Here is a 22433-nt window from a genome sequence, read left to right as displayed (position 1 = left end):
CTTTTCGTTTTAGTATTTATAAAATACCTAATATTGGTCATTGATTTACCATTATAGGATAGGCCTTTAGCTAAATTCACATAGATTTGATATTTGGCAAAACATTCTGATGCATTCATTGGTCAGTGTATTGGTATTAAATGGTATGAAGCCAATGAGATATCAACTGATTAGTACCGCTAAAATGTGTAACCATGAACAGAATGTAAATTTAAGAAATAGTTTCCAAAAAGCATTTCTCCTATCAGAAAAATGTATTCTCAGCTCGATACTCCATTACTCCATCCATAGTTCCATTTTTGACCATGTCCGATCCTAATAAGATCATATGGGCCTCCACAGAGTGGAGGTTGGTATTAACAGATTTTGTTTTTACGAGAAATGGATGTATCCACTTGCTCAACCTATTAGGTCCATACTCTGATTCATTCACAAATTAAAAAACAATGTGTACTTGCCAGACCCAGGATTCGAACCTGGGACCCACAATGCTATAGGCCACGCGGCCATCATGGGTTTACTAATTATTACTGTTTACGTAATGATAAATGTGTATTTCCAGTGCGATGTAAAATGGGATATTTTTCTCAATTTGCGAACAGATGATATAAAAAACATCATTTGACACACAATCATCAATACTTATTGTAGTATGTAAATGACATTCTTGTGTTTCATGCGTAAATAATTGATTTTTACATTTCTTTTTTCCATCATATTTATATTTGTATTTTCAAATTAGTAAGTACAATATGTCCATTTTCATTGAAACAATGAACCCTCGATTGGAATTGGACGTATCGGTTTATATCATTGAATTTTAGACACATTTCGGAAGTTATAATATGTAGTACATTACATAAATAACTTGTTATAATTATACTTGTTAGAATTTGACCATATGTGGACATATCAGTTTATGGAAATAGACATCTGATTTAAGCTGTCTTGTGTATAGTAATAAATTTGTAGATAGGACTTACTGTGTCTAAAAATCGTATGATGGAAACGGCTCGTAAAAATGATATGATTTTGTAAATAATAAGAGATAAAATAATAAAGAGAAGAAAGTGAACAAAAACCGGGTTAAGTGTTTACTAAATGCAAATGTAATTAAAAAAATAAATAAAGAATAATTTACAGGTTACAAAATTATAAACCTAAAATTAATAATTAACGATATGTAAATATTACATCGAATTCAAAAAAATATATAAACAGAGTTATATGCGTTTTTATTAACATTATAATCTTCTCACAGGTATACAATTCATACTATAGTAATCCATAATGCGCCAGTGCGCCATCTTCATTTTTAAAATACAATCGCATCAAAACGACAGACATCCGATGCAGGGGAGCCTTCACATGGCGCGGTACGGCCCCTGCGATTTGAGGTACTGAATGACCAGGGAGGGCCCAGACGACACCACCTCGGGGGGTATCGCCGTCAGCGGGCAGTTCTCTATGCTCATTATCTGCAGGCCCACGCACAGCGCCAGCTCGAACGGCAGATTGCACAGGTTAGGATTGTCGTTCAGGTACAGCGATTCCAGGTTCTCCAGAGTGCCGATTTCCTCTGGCAGGTACTGCAGGTTGTTTTCGCCGACGCCCAGGTATATAAGATTAGTGAGATGACCGATGGTGCGCGGTAAGGTGCTCAGCTGGTTGGACTGGATTATCAGGCGCTGCAGCTCGTGCAGGAAACCAATCTCGCTCGGCAGGTTCTCCAGCTTGTTCTCTTCTAAATCCAGGACCCGCAGCTTGCGTAGGTTACCGATGCTGGGCGGGATCCGCCGTAGCAAATTGTTGGACAGAATCAAGACTTCCAGGTTATACAAGCAGTGAATGTCGTCAGAGAGCTTCGTCAATTGGTTGGTACCGAGATTTAACTCGACCATCTGCTCCCATGTTCCTATGTCCAGCGGAAGAGAGGTCAAAAGGTTCTCTTTCATATTCAGTTTTGTCAGTTTTTCAGCTCTCGAAAAGATACCATACGGTATTTTGTCAATCTGGTTGTGCTCCAAGTTGATGGAGTACGCGTTGGTGAACTGACCGGGGCCCCCGATGGGATAGCTAACGAAGGCGTTGCGCGATAGAGTGATGCTCGACAACTGCTTGAGGCTCGACAGAAGCCCGTCTGGCAGCTGGCAGATGGCGTTGCCCTCCACGTTAAACTCGTCCATGTTCTTGCAGTTGCTGAGCGAGGGCGGAAGCGTCGTCAGGCGGTTGTACCGCAATCCCAGCCGCGTAAGGGCCTGCAGGTTTCCGATGGTCTCCGGAATATCTAAAAGCTCATTGTGCTGCAAGTCGAGCGTCAGTAGATTGACGCAGAAGCCGATTTCTTCAGGCAAATGCTCGAGATGATTGTGAGAGACGTCGCAGGTGACCAGGTTGACTAATTTACCGATACCCGAAGACAGTTCCTTAATTTTATTCTCCCTCAAACTGAGCATGGTCAGATTTGTCAAACTTCCAATTCCGTCTCCGACCATTCTGACTCTGTTGAAGCGTAAGAAAAGAGTTGACAGAGAAGTGAGTTTGTAGACGACTTCAGGGATATCACTCAACTTGTTGTGCCTCAAGTCGAGCACTTTTAAGGACGTTAAATTCACCAAGGAGTCGGGCAGACTCGTCAATGAGTTTTCGCTCAACGCCAGCGTCTGCAGTTCCGTGAGACACCCGATCTCCGGAGGCAAAGAAACAATTTTGTTTCCATATAAATACAGTTCGGACACGTTCCTCAGCTCTCGTATGTTGGCGGGCAGGGTCGTGATGGACGATTTACTCAGATCCAGACGGTGGCTGGACTTCTCTTTGCATTTGCTCAATTCTTTGATTATATCCAAATCGGCCTGAATAGGCTTGTATTTTTTGGTGGTGGGCTTCGGTTTGTTTGACTCGGGGTGCTTGACGGTGACGACTTTCGGTTTGGCGCCGTCCGCCCCCGTCAGGGACGCCGTGGACAATTTCTTCTCCTTCATGCTGTTCTGTCGTTCCCGCGGGCTCACGGCTCCGGCCGGTTCAGCCTCGTCTGCGGCATCTTTCGATATATCATCTAAATTTTCTTGGCTCATCCCGCCGACGTGTCGCGGTCCGCAAACCGCGCGCAGACTAATAGGGCGGGAGGCTTATTCCATTTTTAAATCGAAACGATTCGCGATTATCCAGACGTCATATAATCGATATCAAATAATATGAGTAATGCGAAATCCGCCAGTCTACGGAGCGCGGATCAATTTTTACACTCGCGCGCGGCGATTTTGGCGTTCATGTTGATCTGCGGAGTCATTTCGACGGCCATATATAATAAACACTGTGAAAAACGACAAAATTCACATTCGTCGAGACGAACAATATGACAGATATGCGCGCATAGGGTGGATGCAGCGTTGCCGTTGCCGTTGCCGTAGTGTTCCCACCCCCAAATTTCGTAAAGCTCCGAATTTATTCCCGGGCTTGTACTGCCAAGGTGAAGTTCAAACGATGAAAAATAACATATTATTTAACCCCTAAATATCGCGTGCCAACACGTCAAAACGATACCAAAAGTTTGAATAATAAATAGTGCAAATATTATCGCAATGATTAATGGTATTATAAAGAAAAATAAATATTTTTTTTGGTAAATAATTTGAAGAAATTAAATTAATGTCGTTTTAATTTTAAATACCAAACATGATTAATTGTGGATACCTATCGTCAAAATCCTTAAAAAGGGTTATAATATTATCTTCGTACGAAAGTTCAATCAACAGATGAATGAAAACGCAATTTTTGGCTCAGTACTTTTCATTGATTGATAACTTAGGTAACACCGCAGATTTTAAAACTGATTAGATGGCTCGTGAAGTATAAAAATATCCGGTAAAGGTATGTACGAATAGTATTTATCATTAACCTTTGCTTCTAAGCACAATAATTTCGTTTTTCAATACCTACCTACCATGTATTTTTTTTGAAAAGTTTCGAAATATAAAAATAATGGCTGAAATCGCTGTAAAAATGTTGCAATCGTAACTTTTATATTCAACCAGGAAAGTGAAAAATCATCCAAAATTCTTGTCTATGTCATCCCAAATCTGCCAAATTAAATTGTCTCTGCTTGTTGTGTCTTGCTACTTGCTGTCGGCCTTTGTATTATTGCCGATTTTTTCGGTGTAAATATTAATTGATATCCTTATTTCTTGCGGCGGAAAATCATCATTAAATATTTACAAAGGTAAACTATCAAAATAATACAATTGCAGCGCAAACGTGCACAGGAAATAGCCTACATTACTTAAGGCATGACCCAGCCCTCTTTACTGTATTATTAGACTGTTTGTTTTGATTGAATAATTTATGTGGTATTAATCACTCTGCCTGCGAAATTACAAAAGAGTAGTCATGCACATATTGTCATTTTTTTGTACATTTTCTCTGTGTTATACAAATATAAGTTATAAGTAGTCCACGATTCATAACAATGTCATTTATTAAAATATAATATGGAGTAAATGGAGAAAATATATAATTAGCGAGTATTTGTTTTCACAAAGAAATGTCGGCTAGAATATTGATGCCGATTTGCTGAACATAGGCATGATAGGTTCCTCTTTCTCATTTTAATGACGAAAAGTTTTTAAAATAGCTTATCCCCTTTTTGTATGTCAAATGTTATACTTACCTATACGAAATTGGGGGCTATTTGAATTCTGGGCACGACTCAGTGACATTCTCCTCTCATTCTTAAAACTAGGAGTTGTATGGACGGTTAACAACCAAGCCTCGATAATAAAATCAACCCCGTTACAAATTATAGTTACAACAGAGGGGGGCAACTTATATGAAAGTATGATTAGGTACATACAAAAATTCTTTATGAAGTCTAAAGTGTGGTTGAATCCTGTAAAATCAGTACGAGCCACACAGCACCGCCATCATGACTGAATTTAAAATATACTTAATTATTATTTGACTTTACAGTGATCGTGCAGTAAAAAAATGTCAAACAATCTGTAACTATTTTCGGTAAAAATACATGCCATATCGTTTTTGTGGTCATTGTTTATGAGACCTAAAAACACCCAAAAATAAGTAGGTTGTATTATGTTTTGGAAACTAATGATCAACTTCGAAAAAGGCATGTAATATTATGGAGTTATATGTTTACCCTTCTTACCATGGCCCCCACATCCTTAAGCGGGCCCCCAGGCTATAAAATGCCTAAAGCCCTAAAGGCCTAAAGATAAAGGTAGTGTGACGCTCTACAATAGGTGTACCAAATGGTGTACGTGATAAAACTAATGTGTATATTTAGTGTTATTTGTGTATTTTAATACATCCATTTGAATTATGGAGTTGTCGATTATCGATACACAGTTAAAAATTAAATCGTACAACCACATAATTTTAAATAATAACAATATTGAAGAACAATAGCGCCGCAGGCGACTTTTTTACTATTATAGAGGGTTTGTGATGTATATTTATATCACTTATCTGGTTGACTCGCCACACCGGGCCTTTCCTGAGCCCGGGCCCCCAGGCTAGAGCCCTCCCAGCCCCTCCTTTGTGGGGGTCATGCTTCTTACCCTTAACCTTACCACATTCGCGGACATGACGTCTATAAACGTCGTATTTTGTGAAATGTGATATGACAGGACGTCCTGTACTGTGGAATGAAATACGACACGATGTTTATAGAAGTCGTATTTTGGATTAAAACAATATGTTCCCTGCTACTTGTGTCACGGTGCGAACATATTTCCATTAGATAGTGTCGTATCTTAAGACTTAACTCATTTCTATATATCTAAACTGAAAATTAAAAATTTTTTTTTTGATATGTGTCATATCACTAACATGTATTTGCTAACATGTGTCCGTGATTGTGTTAAAAAACCTTGACAATCAATCCACACGAGGCTGTTAGTTTCAAAGTTGGTAACCTCCGTATTCTGCCGGAAATTTAAGATAATCGCAAGAAACCAAGTACATTTAGGACTGCAAATAAAATATTTTCTTTTTGCAAACATTAGAAAATAATTTGAAAAAACAAATAGGTAGCGATAGTTTTAAGATAATTTGTAAAATATTGTAAATGGTGGCTAATGAATTTAAACGACATTGCAATCAACCTCTTGTTTAATTCTATTTAACTAACAAACAGAGGTGGATTTGATAATTTGTGAATATGCTTACGATTGCATAGTATGTACTTATAGAATAAAAATCAAAAAAAGTAAAAATGAAGGTAACTTACTTTGAAACCAATAGTCTTACAAAAAATATTATCGTGATATTTCCACACTGTGGTGTTTAAATGTTATAAATAATGCATTTGTTATTATTTGATTTGACTTTCCACAGATGTCATCCGGACGGCCAATCAAATGTGTCGTAGTCGGCGACGGTACCGTTGGAAAAACCTGTAAATTGATTTCGTATACCACTGATAGTTTCCCCGGAGAATATGTGCCTACAGTGTAAGTTTATTTACATTTTGATCCATCAGATTTTTACAAACATAAATACCCATTGTGCAATAAATGACAACACCTCTCTTAGTAAATTGATTTAGTATTTATTTGATAGAATTCAATTTTAGAATAGTTCATTACATAATTTATCGACGTTATCCACTTCTGTTGCTGTGGGTCACGGTTTCAGATTGACTGTATAGCAAATTTGCTAGAATGGAAAAAAATTTTTTTTAAATTCACCAAGTAAAATCAAATATGGGATTGACTATATTTTACTTTGGCACCAAGCAGTTGAGAGAGTAATGGCTCGTTCAGGATGTGGAGAAAGTTTTTAGAAGAGTCCGAGAACAACCAGCGGTTGTAGTTGGAAAATTGATGACACCAGTTGAGTACATGTGTTTTAAACTTTTGCAAAATTAGATTTTTTTAAAATTTCTTTCTTTATATTTCAATAAAATTATGGCATGGGATTCACCTCATGATGTTCGAGTGGTAGATTGTCCACTTCTGAAGCCGTGGGTCGCGGGTTAGAATCCCGCGTCTGAAATTCATATATTATTTATAAACAATGTTTTTGGATTCAAAGCAATGGACCTGGTATATTGTGAGTGGCTACAAACTATCCTCATTTAAAAAAGTCTCAAGAAACCTTTTTTGAGGTGGCCAAGATCCATATCGAGTTATAGAGCCAATAAAAACAATCATGATAATCTTTTCTACCTCACCTATTTTCAATTTTTGCTTGTAGAAAATAGTATAAACCTCGCTCAAAGGATTTGGACCATAAAGGATTCTTATAACAATATTTCTATTATTACATTTGTACGTCTTTACTGAATGAGATGGTAAACTGCACAGATATTATAATGGACAATTTTACGTTGAACTTGCGCAGATTTCAAATTACACAGGAAATTTAATTATTGTTACTGATAATATTTCCGACTGCTCTTACATGAAGCCAATTGTATCGTCTTCTCTTGCTTGGCATGGCTCCAACTACGTCAGATTTTCTGTCAAAACTATCAAACTTCACGCTTATGTGGTATGTTCATATCATCTCTGTTGGCATTTTCGTTTTTCTTACTCCATCCAGCAAGGGCTACCACTTTTTGATATTCAACATTTTTACAGTATTTACTGCAGTTTTTCAATTAAATAATAAATTTGAATCGGTTACTTATCTACTCATCGTGACTTATTGTCTTCATACGCCTTGCAAATTGGCAAAAAAATTTCAAAGTAAAAGTGTGAAGTTCTCTTCAAATGCAGCTGCATTATGAAGTCACTTGTAGCTAACCCAATCTGTACACGTGGGGTGATTTTTTTGCTTCACTTTCTTATGCTTAGTCTCCATCTACATCAGAGGTCGGCACCATGCCCAGAATTCATACCTATTTATGAAATGAGAGGTGAAATAGAGTATTTTAAATAAAATTGTCCTATATGGTATGTCACAATTATACACGTCGGTCCTTTTCTAACGCATGTTACAGTATTGCATAAGTCAATGAAGGAATAAGACAGAGATACGTATCAATGAAGAAATTTTCAAAGTCGAGTGTGAACACATGACGCATGACAGATAAGACGGGGTAACAAAAAAAGTATTCAAACCACAAAATTTATTCGTGTCTATCAATATAATATATTAAACTGCAAAATTCTTCAAGTAAAAAAATTAATTTGTCTGAACAAAAATTTATGTCAACAGCACTGGATCCGAGAGTATAGGTGTGGAAAACGTAACTTTTTCTGTCAAAAAAGCGAAATCATCTTATTTAAAACATATTCGCAAGTATTTGATATTGAATATACGTATTTGTTGTACCATAAAACTTATGTAGTTGCACTAAAAGCCGGCTGACAAGAACATGTTCAACTCGAAATTTGACGTAAATGAAAAATATTTGTCAAAATAATTGCTTATACTTAAGATTTAATATATAATTTTATTAAAATTGTAATTCTGACTTCCAACATTTGGCACAGAGGTGCGGAAGAAGTTTCCCAAGCTGGTCCAACTGGTAAGAAATAACTTCACATCGATTCGATATCTATTCATCATACAATCAACTCAAAATAAATTTTGAAGTGAATTAAAGATGTATAGCGAACAGTATATTATACTTGATACTCCTATATTAAAATTTGATACAACCTGTTCTATAATAATCGCTGTGCTTGATCGTACTTTGGTATATAGAGATTGTACACAATCTATTTTTGAATCAAAATCTTTGTCCACCTTGTCTTTTAAGGTGGTGCAATAAATCAACTACAAAAACTGTCAGACGTACACACGGCAATAGACCATATTTTGCTACCATCTTTAAGTAAAGGTTCACAGATCCCTGTAAAGTGAACAACCTTCTACAATACTGACACACTTTGCATTTACCTCAGGAACATCATTGTATGTTTTCTTCAACAAATAATGCACAAGAATTAAGAATGTAGTAATCTTTATTGAAAGCACAACATTGCGGGTGGGTTCATTTCCCACCCAGTATAAGTATTTTGTAAAAATCGTATGTTTCTAATTCTAACTCAAATTACGAAATTTTCAATCTAGAAAAGAACATAGGTAAGTAACAATGCCGTTAATACTTTTCGTTTTTATACTGCGTACTCTTGACTAAAAAAGCTGCAGCAGTAGCTCATTGAACATTAAATTTGATGAAACAACTTTACGAGCTCAAATAGTTACGCTAATCTAGAAATTGTCCACAGAATTTTCAGTAAACAAAATCATTCCGCTTGCAAGTGTTTAGTGGAGAGGGAAAACTGAAGTTGACAGTATTAGATGATTAGTGAGGTATCGAAACACAAACTTCTTTTAGATTCAATTAAAATTGTCATTATTCACATTTATAGCATCACGTTAATATGATTGTAATTACTTATTCCGTGTGATTCCTTTATAATGTTTTATTTCTGAGGAAAATTATAGTATTTAATTATAATAGATAGGTATACTAAAATAATTATAACAAGTATACGAAATACCGTAATTAAACATCATAAAATAGTTACCAAACAAAATAAATATGTATTTATTAGTTAGCACATTTTTTTTGTATATCGTCGCCACGCATATTCATTTTTTATGAGTAAGACATAAAATTTAAGTTAGGCTAAGAACAATAGAAGTATTGTGTATTGAAATAGGCCAAATAGGGTAACCCCCCAGTGCAAAAATATATTGTTTGTGAGCAGTTCTGTTAAAAGTTAATTTCAGTTTATTTATACCGCATGTTACATAATCGGTATGCACTAATCCAGTGTTTCCCAACGTGGGGTGTACGCCCCACCGGGGGGCAATGTGCAAATCATTAAATATTTGGTACATTTTTTTTTGTTAAAAATGCATTTTCGAAAATATTTTTTTTATATTGCAACCATGACTTCTCGCAAAAATTACTGTTGCCATTCCCATCATAATATTTAGTTGAATGCGGCGCTTTAGCGCTGTAAATCATATGTTACCGAAAAAAATCGTTTTTTTCACAAACTGTGGAGATTTAAGGGGGGACATGCTCGTCGAAGGTCAAAATTGAGTTTTTATTGTATTTTCAAACCATGATCCTGGACACTCCTTAAACGTTGTAGATAATCTATTTATATAATTTTGAAGCCTTATTATCCTTTATAGTTATTTTAAACATTTTATGACTGCATAAAGTATTTTTGTTACATAAAATAGTATTCTTTTAAACCTCTCGCTCTAATGTTTTAGAATATGGTCATATTTCGGTACATAACTGTGCAGTGGTGTTAAGATTTTTTACATTTATTAATTTTTAAACGCATTTATAAAACCATTAGTATAATTTATTACGAGATAATTTTTGTAAAATATTCACGATAAAAAATTATATTGATAATCTCTGTGATCCCAAATTTGACAAGAATTAGGCATTTTATTATTCAAAAAATCGGCAAGATTAACACATTTGAAGATGATTCTAAAGATAATTATTATAAGCTATGTCTTTGACCATTCAAGTGTGATAAACATCTTATGAATAATGATTGCTTTATAATAATTATTGACCTAAGAATAAGGTAGTGTTTTTTTGAAATACGCCATTTCTTTTGTCATTCCCCAGTGGTTAAACTACAACATACGGCCGTAGCCATAAATTAATAAACTATAATTGAAGTAGGGAACCGAATTTTTTTTTATTTTTTTTTAAACGGTACATGTTCAAACACGCGCGTCAATATCATTTTACTCCCTACTTCAATTATAGTTTATTAATTTATGGCTACGGCCGTATGTTGTAGTTTAACCACTGGGGAATGACAAAAGAAATGGCGTATTTCAAAAAAACACTACCTTATTCTTAGGTCAATAATTATTATAAAGCAATCATTATTCATAAGATGTTTATCGCACTTGAATGGTCAAGGACATAGCTTATAATAAATATCTTTAGAATCATCTTCAAATGTGTTAATCTTGCCGATTTTTTGAATAATAAAATGCCTATTTCTTGTCAAATTTGGGATCACAGAGATTATCAATATAATTTTTTATCGTGAATATTTTACAAAAATTATCTCGTAATAAATTATACTAATGGTTTTATAAATGCGTTTAAAAATTAATAAATGTAAAAAATCTTAACACCACTGCACAGTTATGTACCGAAATATGACTATATTCTAAAACATTAGAGCGAGAGGTTTAAAAGAATACTATTTTATGTAACAAAAATACTTTATGCAGTCACCAAATGTTTAAAATAACTATAAAGGATAATAAGGCTTCAAAATTATATAAATAGATTATCTACAACGTTTAAGGAGTGTCCAGGATCATGGTTTGAAAATACAATAAAAACTCAATTTTGACCTACGACGAGCACGTGGGCCGTTAAGATTAAAATTGACCAAATTAGTCCTCACATAAAAACTCTTTGCAGCTCACATCAAGCATAAGGATCGCACTATTTTTTTTCCGAGTTGTACATCTAATATAATATTTATTATACATAGGTAGGTACTTACTTACGAAAGTAAAATTGTAAATAGTATTTATTACCTATGTGCATTTTTTTATTTTAAGCAATTCATTTTTTTCAGAATTTATTAGTTAACTATGAAATTTTGATAGGGGGAGCATGGAGATTTTTCGTATTTCTGCATTGAACGCGAAAACAATATAATATGTTTAAAATGTACATTAACAGTTATTTTAGGCTTTTAGGGAGTGCGTCCTAATAAATCATTACACAAAAAGGCACCCAGAATACAATCAAATTTACGCATAGGCACAACAAACATTCCAGTACAATTTGAAACTTTAGGTTAGGTTAAATTGTATTGGTCTTAGTTAAGTGCATCTTTAAGAATTAATGACAGTGAATGAAATAGGTGTGGGGTTAAAGTGGTTAGACTCTTGTTAGATTGTTCGAAAAATTGGGATCGCAATTATGTAAGATATTATTGTGTCATGTTGTTTAATTTCGTGTGGTCACCAGAGTAATTATTATGTCCTGTATAGATTGCTCTGTTTGAAGACGGAGCGTTAAAAATACTCTCTTCTATATTTTAGAAGTCGAAATCTTGGGCATGATGCCGACCCTTGATCAACATGAACGAAGGTTTTCTTCAACATTTTTGGTTTCGTCAATCTAATGTTTTATTGTTTTTCAGATTTGACAACTACTCCGCCCCGATGGTAGTGGACGGAGTGGCAGTCTCTTTAGGCCTGTGGGATACGGCGGGCCAGGAGGATTACGACCGTCTGCGGCCGCTGAGCTATCCACAAACCGATATTTTTCTTATTTGCTTCAGTGTTACTAGGTAATAACCAAAGAAAAGCAGTTGCATTAACCCATAAATGAAAGATTTTTTCAATTAAAAAAATATATGGATTGATAGAACTCAGCATTAGAAATTATGGAAGAAAAATTGTACTTTTTCATCTCTCTTTCATCTTTCAGTCTCATCTGAGACTTATTTAACTTTACGTTTACAATTACAATAATAATTTATCTTGTACTATTACAATTTAAATTTACAAAAAAAAAAATTACAATTTACACTTGAAGGCCACACTCTATCAGAAACACTTGGACACCTTGATATTCGGCCGAGCAAAAAATATTGTAAGATCCAGTGGCAATTGGTACTTTTGTTTATTTAGATCATCAAGAAGGCTCCGTCTCTGGGTATCATACAGAGGACATTGCCAAACAATGTGATTAATGTCTTTAATCTCACTTCCGCACTAGTACCTAGTGTCGTTTATTATACTCAACTGAGCCAGGGATGCGGCAAGATTATAATGATCCGCTCTACAGCGATTAATTATTACAATTGTTTCCCTATTGAGCATTTTATTAGTACACATTGTTTTGGTTTCAGAACTGTAATGTAATTATTGAAAGTACATTTTTCCTTTTGTCAGTCTTTGTTTTTTTAATGTATTATCTGTTTCGGTTTTAGCAATTCTCTTGAATGTTTCCAAAAAGTCTGTATAAGGTATGGGGAGTTTATCTATGCTCCTCTCAAGAGTTGCTGTTTTTGCTAGACTATCTACTTTTTCGTTCCCCAAAATTCCAATATGTGAAGACATCCAGTAGAATGTAAATGTGCAAATTGTACTATTTGTATTGTAGGTTTAATGACTAACTGTAGTGTCTGCCATGAACTGGATATAAAATTTATAAAGATCCAAAGTCTCCGCTGTGTGGGACATATAGAAAGAATGAACAAAACATCAGCTTCGAAGCGCTTGACATCGACAAATCCAGAGGAGCGACGACGTGCTGGAAAACGATGTGGATGGGTGGAATAGAAAAGGACCTCCAGACTCTCGGCACGCCCAACTGCCCTTCCAGAGCTGAAGAGAGGAGATGGTGGGGAGTAATGTTGGAGGTGGCACCGGGCCCACTTAGTCTGATAATAATTATAACATTACATTAAAATATCTGTGTAATACAATATGGCAATATGAAAATAATTCTAATAGGAGTAAAGGTCAAACAAAAAAACACTAAATTAAAATCGAATCCAAAATATGCAAACGTAATTAATAGTATTCATCATCATCAGCCGGGGTCAATCTACTGCTGGATGAAGGCCTCCCCAAGCTTTCTCCAACTCTCTCGGTCCTGTGTCGTTCGCTGCCACGTATTTCCGCCGAACTTTACCAGTTCGTCAATCCAGCGGCTTTTAGGGCGACCCTGTGGCCGTTTCGTACCCCTTGTGTACCACTGGATGACGGCATTTGTCCAGTGGCCGTCCTTTCGGCGAGCAATGTACCCCGCCCATCTCCATTTCAGCTGTTTGGCAACGTCTATTACATCGCGTACTCTTGTCTGCTTCCTAACCCACTCGTTCCTCTTACGGTCCTTTCGCGTGATGCCCAACATGCACCTCTCCATGCCTCGCTGTGTGACTCTTAGCCTTTGGACATCTCTCGTGTTGAGGGTCCACGTCTCACAGCCATACGTGAGCACGGGTAGCACACATTGGTTGAACACCCTACGCTTAAGACATAATGGTAGGTCACTCTTGAAGATAATATTCAGATGTCCGAAAGCACTCCATCCCAGCTTTGTTCTTCGAGCAATTTCATCGTGCATGCTTCCGTCTATGGACACCTGCTGTCCGAGATAGACGTAGCTGCTGACTTGCTCGAGTTGGGTGCCAGAAATACAGATAATCTCAGGGTCCGAAAAACAGTTCCTCATCACTTTTGTCTTTGAGACATTTATCTTTAGACCGATCGTTTGACTGACATTCGCGAGTTCTTGCATTCTACCTTGGAGGTCTTTCGGGTCTTGTGAGAGTATAACAATATCATTTGCAAAGCGCAGGTGACTGAGGTGCTCCCCATTAATTGGAACACCTTTTTCCTCCCAATCAAGTTTCCTAAATAAGTCCTCAAGAGTAGCGGTGAATAGTTTAGGTGAAATGGTATCACCTTGCCGGACACCTTTGTTAATGGGGAATTTACACGACCGTTTGTGGAGTTTCACGCATGCTGTGGCATCACTGTATATACTGTTCAATATGTTTATGTAGCGTCTGGAAATTCCTTGGTTGCTAAGGGCTTCTATAATTGAGAAATTTTTGATGGAATCAAACGCCTTTTCATAGTCTATAAAACCAAGATATAATGGCAGTTTGTATTCCTGGTAGCGCTCTATGATTTCCCTGACGACCTGTATATGATCCATAGTACTGTAGCCTCTTCTGAATCCGGCTTGCTCTCTTGGTTGGTTCTCGTCTAGAACTGTTTCGAGACGGTTTGAGAGTATTTTCGTGAAAACTTTATACAGAATTGGCAGTAGACTAATTGGTCGATAGTTTTTCAGATCTTCAGTGTCTCCTTTCTTATGGAGAATAATAATGGAGGCATTTTTCCATGACTCTGGGATGTTCTCTTCGTGCAGACAAGACGTGAACAGACGTGCGAGCACATCGCTCACCGTCCTCCCGGCCCGTTTGAGAACATCGATAGTCAGCCCATCTTCTCCTGGGGCTTTCCCACTCTTCATGCACATTATAGCATATTCCACCTCTGTGGTAGTAACCTCGGGAAGAGGATCTGCATATTCTCCGTTCACCGGAAAATCTGATGAGTTGATGTCAGTGTCATCTTTGTATAGAGCGCTGTAAAACTCTACAACAATGTCCAGTAGATGATCCCAGTTACGCACAATACTTCCATCTTGCGCTTTTAGTGTCATGATCTGTCGTCTCCCTATTGACAGATGCTGCTTGTTCTTATGTAAGCTCCTTCCTGACGCAACAATTGATTCTACAAGGTTCATATTGAACTTACGAAGATCTTCTCGTATGTTTTTACGTAGAGTTTTGCACAGCGTGGAGTATTCGAGATCATTTGCAACTTGTTGCTCGCTTTTCGTACTCCTACGCAGCTTCATAAGATCCAACGTTTCCTTTGAAAGTTTGCTTACTCGTTCAACCACAGCAGCAACTGTCTCTTCCGAAGATTCTATAATGATTTTTGTTACTGCCTCGGTGTTTTGTAGGGAGATGGGGTCATTTTCAGCTTGGAAAGCCGCTAGCCTGTTCTCCAGCTCTTGTTGGAATTCGACTCTGCTTCTCAAGCCTCTGTGGACTCTGGGCTTCTGCATCAGTTTGGATCTCTCACGTTTGATGTTAAATCGTACTTTACACCTTACCATTCGGTGGTCGCTGCCAGTATTAAATTTGTTAATGACTGTGCAGTCTAGAAAAATATCCTTCTTGTCGGTGAGGATGTAGTCGATTTCGCTGGTTCGTTTTGCTGGGCTTCGCCATGTCCATTTTCGAGAAGGCTTCTTTTTGAAGAATGAGTTCATGATGTAGAGATTGTGGTTTTCCGCAAACTCCACTAACATGTCTCCTCAGCCATCCCTGGTGCCATGTCCGAAGTGCCCGACCGCTACATCATCCTGGTGTTGAGATCCGATTCGTGCATTAAAGTCTCCCATGATGATAGTGAAGTGACATTTCCGTTTATTTTTCAACGTACTGATTTTTTCATATAGCTCCTCCACTTTTTCATCAGGTGAGTTTTGAGTGGGCGCATAAACTTGCAAAAGCAGAATCTGGTATCTTTTGCTGAGCTGAAGTGTTAAACTTGCTACTCTATCTGAGGAGAAATCAAATTCAACTATGCGATCTTTCCAGAGTCTGTGGATTAAAAATCCGACACCGCTTGTGCGTCCGGTCTTAGTCCCATTATAACAGAGTACATGTCTGCTGTGGAGATTGACGATATCGTCTCCTTGTCGTCTTACCTCGCTGAGCCCGACAACATCCCAATGGATTTTTTCGAGTTCTTCTTCGAGCTCTAGAAGTTTGGCGTTGCTGGATAATGTTCTCGCGTTATAGGTGGCAATGGTCATCAGTAGGCAGCCGTTACCGTCTTTCCGGGGATTCTTAGCACCCTCTGCCTTCCCTTGCTGATTGCTGCCGTGATCAGTGTCAGGTTGGCCTCTGGAGAATGAGGGCCGAGATTTTTGTTTATGTTCCATGGGGGTATTTGGACATAACAGACATAACATAACATAGAATAGTATTAATAAGTAGTAAAAATTCAAAATTGGATGGAACAAACAAACAACAAACTTTAAATACTAATTTAGAAACCTTCGCAGGTGTGCGCACAACTGACAAAAGTTTCATCGCAATCGGATGAATGGTATAGGAACGCATACGAATAGAAGAAGAAGAAGAAGATGGTTGTACTAATTCAGAAACCTTCACGAGCGTGCGTACAACAACTGATCAAAATTTCATCGCAATCGGATGAATGATATAAGAACGCATACAAATAGAAGATGATAGAATAAAAGAAAAAGTAGAAGAAAATGGTTGTACCAATTCAGAAACCTTTGCGGGCGTGAGCACAACACTTGATCAAAATTTCATTTCAATCGGATGAATGGTATAGGAACGCATACGAATAGAAGAAGATAGAATAGAAGAAAAAGAAGAAGATGGTTGTACTAATTCAGAAACCTTCGCGGGTGTTGGCACAACAACTGACGAAAGTTTCATTGCAATTGGATGAATGGTTTAGGAACCATACGAATAAAAGAAGAAGACGAAGAAGATGATTTTTCTAATTCAGAAACCTTCGCGGGTGTGCACACAACAACTCACCAAAGTTTCATCGGAATTTGATGAATAGTATAGGAACGCATTCGGGACAGACAGACAGACAGACATTTATTTTTATATATAACATAATATAGCCTATAACCTTCGCGCAAGTGCAAGCAATAAGTTGACAAAGTTTTATAGCAATCGGATGAACGGTATGGCAGTGCATAAAATACAAATAAACAAACAAATATTGATTTTTATATATTAGATATTAAGCAATTTCTATTTTGTTTTCCAGTCCATCATCATTTGAAAATGTCACATCTAAATGGTATCCCGAGATAAAACACCATTGTCCTGACACCCCTATGATATTAGTCGGTGAGTGTCTTAATTATCATATTTTTTGTGTTTCACTTTGATTGTTTCATCTTGTGTATCATTCGTTGGATAAAAAAAAAGTTCATTATATATTGCTCCTTTTGCGATGTCTATTCTCTATAGTGCAAGGTGATAAGATAAACAAAATTATCAACTGTCTCTAGTCCTGGGAAGTGCGCTATTATTGTGCAACTGAGTACTTTGATATATGAAAATGAACATGATTTTGGTTTTGAATTCATTTGTCTCATAACGAAGGACTCTGCTTTCTACCTCTATGCGCTAACATTTATTTAGACACCTCCGTCCCAGGGACATATTGATTGATCAATAACCCCCTCTACATTCGGGCGTTTTTTCATTCGCTGGATGAACGCATCGCAGTGCATGCGTAGCCTGCGCAATGCCTGCCTCAAACTTCTGTTCTATGTTAGTGTTTCCAACCGAATGATTCCGTGATAAATGTATAATAGTAAATTATACTATTTTTTTTTGGCATAATAATATAATTTTGAAAGACTCGAAACGAAAAATGTTCTGTGTAGTATAGTTTTTTCAAAATACTTTTTACATCTTTCTATTAAAATCAGCATTATAAAAAGATGACAACACTGCTACCCGTGAAAAATTGAAAACTATTTGACGTACAAGTGTAGACAGTTGACACGGTGCGTTAACACACTTTCAACCTAAGACATGCGCAAAACTACACAGTGTTAAAACCAGAATTAAAAAATTAGAGTGAAGTAGAAAATGAAGTGACCAAATGTATACGTAGCTAATATCTATTTTTGCTCATCATTCGATGGACACAGGTCACAAATTTGACTTTGAGACCAAGATATTGGGTTAGAATGAGGGATATTTTTCACGCATGATAAAGGAGGCCATCAAAACACACCAAAGTCTGACAATGTTAATAAAGATGATAGTCTACTGACTCTTTCAATAAAATGCAATATCCGATCTGGTATCTTTGGTCATTGCAAGTGATACAGTACACCATCAACTCCCCTTTTTTTAACTCTACGCCTAAAATGTTAAGATAAAACAGATGAAGAACACACAGTGACCCAAAAACCTAATACATACGATGACCTATGCTTTATATTATAGATATCGAAAATTAAAGTCGACATTATGAATCTTTGCGAAACACCTTGTAATATTTTTTGATACATGGTACAGTAAAACCTTGTTAGTAAGAACACTGATAATTCGAAATTCGCTGTAATTCGAAATTTTCCTGAAAAAAAACTCCCTTGAACATTATTTTCATATAAAACCATACCTTTAATTCGAATTTCGTAATTCAAAATGATTTCAGAGTCCCTGGCATATAAAAATATTCAATAAATCGTAATAAAGTACATTATTTGATGAGAATTTTTTTTTTTTTTCAAAATTTTAATATTTTACCCCATATATTTCATAATTCATAATTCGAATTTTTTTTTCGATTTTCGGTCCCATGGAATTCGTATTAACGAGGTTTTACTGTATCATTCACTTGTGCCGGTGCAGAATTTTAATCGAATCGACTTTCCATAAGATAAAGGTGGGGTTATTTTTGATTCTGTTTCAGGTACAAAAATAGATTTGCGGGACGACAGAGAAACCCTTAGTTTACTTTCTGAACAAGGTCTGTCGCCGCTTAAGAGAGAACAGGGACAAAAATTAGCAAACAAAATCAGAGCGATTAAGTATATGGAATGTTCTGCCTTAACACAACGCGGCTTAAAACAGGTATATATACCCATTTTTCACATCTGTGAAAAATAACATAGTTTAATCCATACCATGTTCGATCCTAAAAAGATTTTAATATGGATCTCCACAGAGTGTATCAACAGGTTTTTTTTTTTTTACTTAGAAATGGATTTTGGCCACTTGCTCAACCTATTGGGTCCAAACACACATTGAAAAATAACATGTGACTTGCCAGACACAAGATTTGAACACGGGACCCTCGACATTATAAGCCGACGCTGTAGCCACTTGGCTATCGCGGGCGTCAGTTTAATCTTAGTTAATTTTAAATAATATTACATTGTATATACACTCACTTTAAAGGTGTTATCTGTCAATTCTTGGTGGAAAGATATTTAGTATACAACAGAGGAAGAAATTCTAAACATAACTACAGAACTGTGCGTGTTTCATCCACTTACACGGTGACTTGCAGCGCCGTGTGTCTTGGCTCAAAGAAGGGCATTGCCAATAGTTTTACAGTGCAACCGAAACAGTTGAATTGTTAATGTAGCCTATACATATTACATTAACAATCGCAGCGCACACAAAGTAGGGGGTTTTGGGTCCGGACCCCCCAAGGAATGGAAAAAATACAAATTATTTAGGTGAATGGAATATTACTTCTTCTTTGTCAATACCTTATGACTTTGGGATCGTGATCTGGATAATTTCTTTTGGGATTGGTCCCACTACTCTCAGCGTTCTACGACATGCCTGTGACCACTTTAAGACCAGTGGCACTTATGAATTTATATCACCTGAGGCATTCAATGTTTGGTTTTATATTCTTATGCGGCATGTTTAAAAGTCAACAGTGCGGACGACACAAACGGACACTAATGATCCTAATAATAATAACCACTTATGGATAACGATAAATCGTCGGTGAGCAGTTAGTTATACCTGTAGGCCGGGTGTTTACCGCTAGACTCAAAGTGAGGAGTGTCTGGGTATGGGGAATGTACCAAGCAAAGTGCAGAGGTCCACGATTGAAGCACCTGCTAGATTTTGTTAACTCCGTCCCCTCCCCTCCTACTGCCTTTAAAATCAATAATAAATTAATATGGTTATTTCTTTAGAAATGGACCACCCCCATACTATATTACCATATTTTTGTGTGCGCGCCTGAATATGTAGTAACATTACAAAAACTTTCTGGAAAATCGCTCTTCTATATTCGTGACTATGAAATGTGTTGACATGCCTGTGCCCGATTTAATACGATTTCTTATATTTATTTGCGCTGGCGTGATATTACGGATCATTTCATGATTTTACGTAACTGTCTTTACTGCAAGTTTCCGTTCCGTAAATTGAATGTTAGGATGGTCTATGTCTGATTCTTTGTTGTTACCGTGTCAACTGCCTAATTGTTATGTTTAAAAAATCTGTAAATCGAATTTTTATTCCCTACATTGAATTTGTCGAATAATTTTTCAATCCATTTGCAGGTGTTCGACGAAGCAGTGAGAGCCGTCCTTAGGCCGGAGCCCCAGAAGCGACACCAAAGACGGTGCGAGATCATGTAAGAGCTGCCCGACCACACGATCGATCGCCTCTCAAGTGCTGCCGCCCGATGGCATCTAAATTTCAAATTACAATTCATCCGTCGCACGACGAAACGTGCGGTGCTCGAATCATACGGATTTAATACAATTACACCCGGTTCCGCCGACCGGAGTTCTGGCGTGACTCATTGCAAAATTAAATGAACCATTCTTGAATCCTTCCACCTATGAATATTTGCCATATTACTGTTTTTCTACATTTTTTCAAGTACCAAAATTTAGCTACTTTCTTTAATAAAATTTAAAATTTAAATCTGAAGTTAGTCGCAAGTCAGTAACACTCATTGGTTTATATTCATTCGTATATCATTTAACCTGACGTATAAACTTGGTACTGCATTGAAATTTCAAATCTACATATTAATAACGTGGGTAAATCAACAGTTGAAAAATAATTATGTACACTAAGATCTCGTTTTACGGTCGAAAATATTCCATAAAGTAAATTGGCATATAACTAATTGATTTCCATACAATTTCCATAAATTTGGTCCGAAAATGTCAGAAAAGTTTTTAGTTGAACTTTCATTTTATTTATTTCAAAATCACAAAAACAAATGCTTTTCTCAACGGGATCACTTTGAAGTATGATATTCATTCCTTATTTAAAATGAGATGGCATTTTTGACAAATCCTTCAAGGTCAACTATTTGCCTACGTAGTTCATTCTACATGTCATATATCATTTTTGTCAAAATTTTATAATGCGTTTACGCACCGCCATCTTTAGATTAATAAAGCTTGAGCATAACTTTTTGAACAAGCAACGAGTGTTCCGCTTTTCAGCTGTCAAAATCAGATTCCAGATTGCTTGACATATTGATTCGCCCTTTCTCGTTTCAAATTGAATTTGATTTGAATTGAAAATTCTCACATCACATATATTAACTATCAGTGTTATTTATTAATAATATACATTCCTGTTATTCATCACCTGTCAAAGTCAGACTTCACACAAAAATCGGTGGTAATATCGATTTCCAAAAAATATGTAGGATTGATCTATGCATTACATTTGTAGAAAGTGTATTAATGCTAGTGTATTATTTATCATTTAACTCATCTATAAGTGAACACGAAAGACTTGTCAGTATGAGCACTCTATAGACAATGACAGGCAATGACAGGTCATCCATAGACAACGGGAGGGGCGGAAATGTAGGACCAATCGTGAATGTATCGGCTTTCTCTTCAGTCGGCAATGGTTTATGTCGTTCATAGAATCCAAATATTTCCATCATCTCCAATTGTTTATTTGCTCATATTTTCTACATATATCCCATATACATATATTATAGTATGTATCAGTGGCGAAATGTAGAGGTGGATTGTGGAGATCTGACATAAGTAGGGTACACTAAACATTGACAGTCATAATAATTTGTTTACATTGAACTAAGAATACAAATTGCAGATGGTGTTGGTTAGTTTTTAAGATTCATTTATGTAATTGGAAGAATAATATTTTTTATCTATTTAGGCAGGGTTTAATTGAATTTTATAGACTAACCAACACCATCTGCAATTTGGATTCTTACTCTAATGAAAACAAATAAGTATGACTGTCAAAGTTTGGTGTGTACTATTTATGTCGGATCTCTACAGCCTACCTCTTCACTGACACATATACGTATTCCGAAATTAAAAGTATAGCCGGCCGTATAGTGAGGTATAAGTGTATTGT

At 36.4% G+C, this 22433-nt stretch overlaps 2 protein-coding genes across 2 annotated transcripts; one reads left to right on the top strand and one right to left on the bottom strand.

Annotated features, from left to right (window-relative positions):
* Window positions 1–1091: 1091 nt before the first annotated feature.
* On the bottom strand, window positions 1092–3489 carry Sur-8 (leucine-rich repeat protein shoc-2). Its single transcript, XM_085945461.1, has one exon. It carries the CDS (start codon window positions 3075–3077, stop codon window positions 1365–1367), a length of 1713 nt encoding a protein of 570 aa, XP_085801587.1. The 5' UTR covers window positions 3078–3489; the 3' UTR covers window positions 1092–1364.
* A 608-nt stretch (window positions 3490–4097) lies between these two features.
* On the top strand, window positions 4098–22200 carry Mtl (Rac family small GTPase Mtl). The gene is made up of 6 exons (XM_085945458.1): window positions 4098–4222; window positions 6355–6470; window positions 12132–12281; window positions 17347–17429; window positions 19015–19175; window positions 20633–22200. Exons 2-6 carry the CDS (start codon window positions 6355–6357, stop codon window positions 20708–20710), a joined length of 588 nt encoding a protein of 195 aa, XP_085801584.1. The 5' UTR covers window positions 4098–4222; the 3' UTR covers window positions 20711–22200.
* Window positions 22201–22433: the final 233 nt, after the last annotated feature.

The sequence above is a fragment of the Rhyacophila brunnea genome, unplaced genomic scaffold, assembly GCF_057557595.1.
Source record: "Rhyacophila brunnea isolate RB1 unplaced genomic scaffold, BYU_Rbru_1.0 scaffold_18, whole genome shotgun sequence".
Classification (NCBI taxonomy): Eukaryota; Metazoa; Arthropoda; class Insecta; order Trichoptera; family Rhyacophilidae; genus Rhyacophila; species Rhyacophila brunnea.
The sequence above is the reverse complement of the archived record's forward strand: the minus strand, read 5'-3'. Positions and strand labels throughout refer to the sequence as shown.

What these genes read in the sequence shown, in the direction of transcription:
- Sur-8 (XM_085945461.1), bottom strand. Translation starts at nt 3,077, where the DNA reads ATGAGCCAAGAAAATTTAGATGATATATCGAAAGATGCCGCAGACGAG.
- Mtl (XM_085945458.1), top strand. Translation starts at nt 6,355, where the DNA reads ATGTCATCCGGACGGCCAATCAAATGTGTCGTAGTCGGCGACGGTACC. An exon ending in GGAGAATATGTGCCTACAGT is followed by an intron (nt 6,471 to 12,131) that starts GTAAGTTTATTT and finishes ATTGTTTTTCAG; the next exon opens with ATTTGACAACTACTCCGCCC. An exon ending in CACCCCTATGATATTAGTCG is followed by an intron (nt 17,430 to 19,014) that starts GTGAGTGTCTTA and finishes ATTCTGTTTCAG; the next exon opens with GTACAAAAATAGATTTGCGG.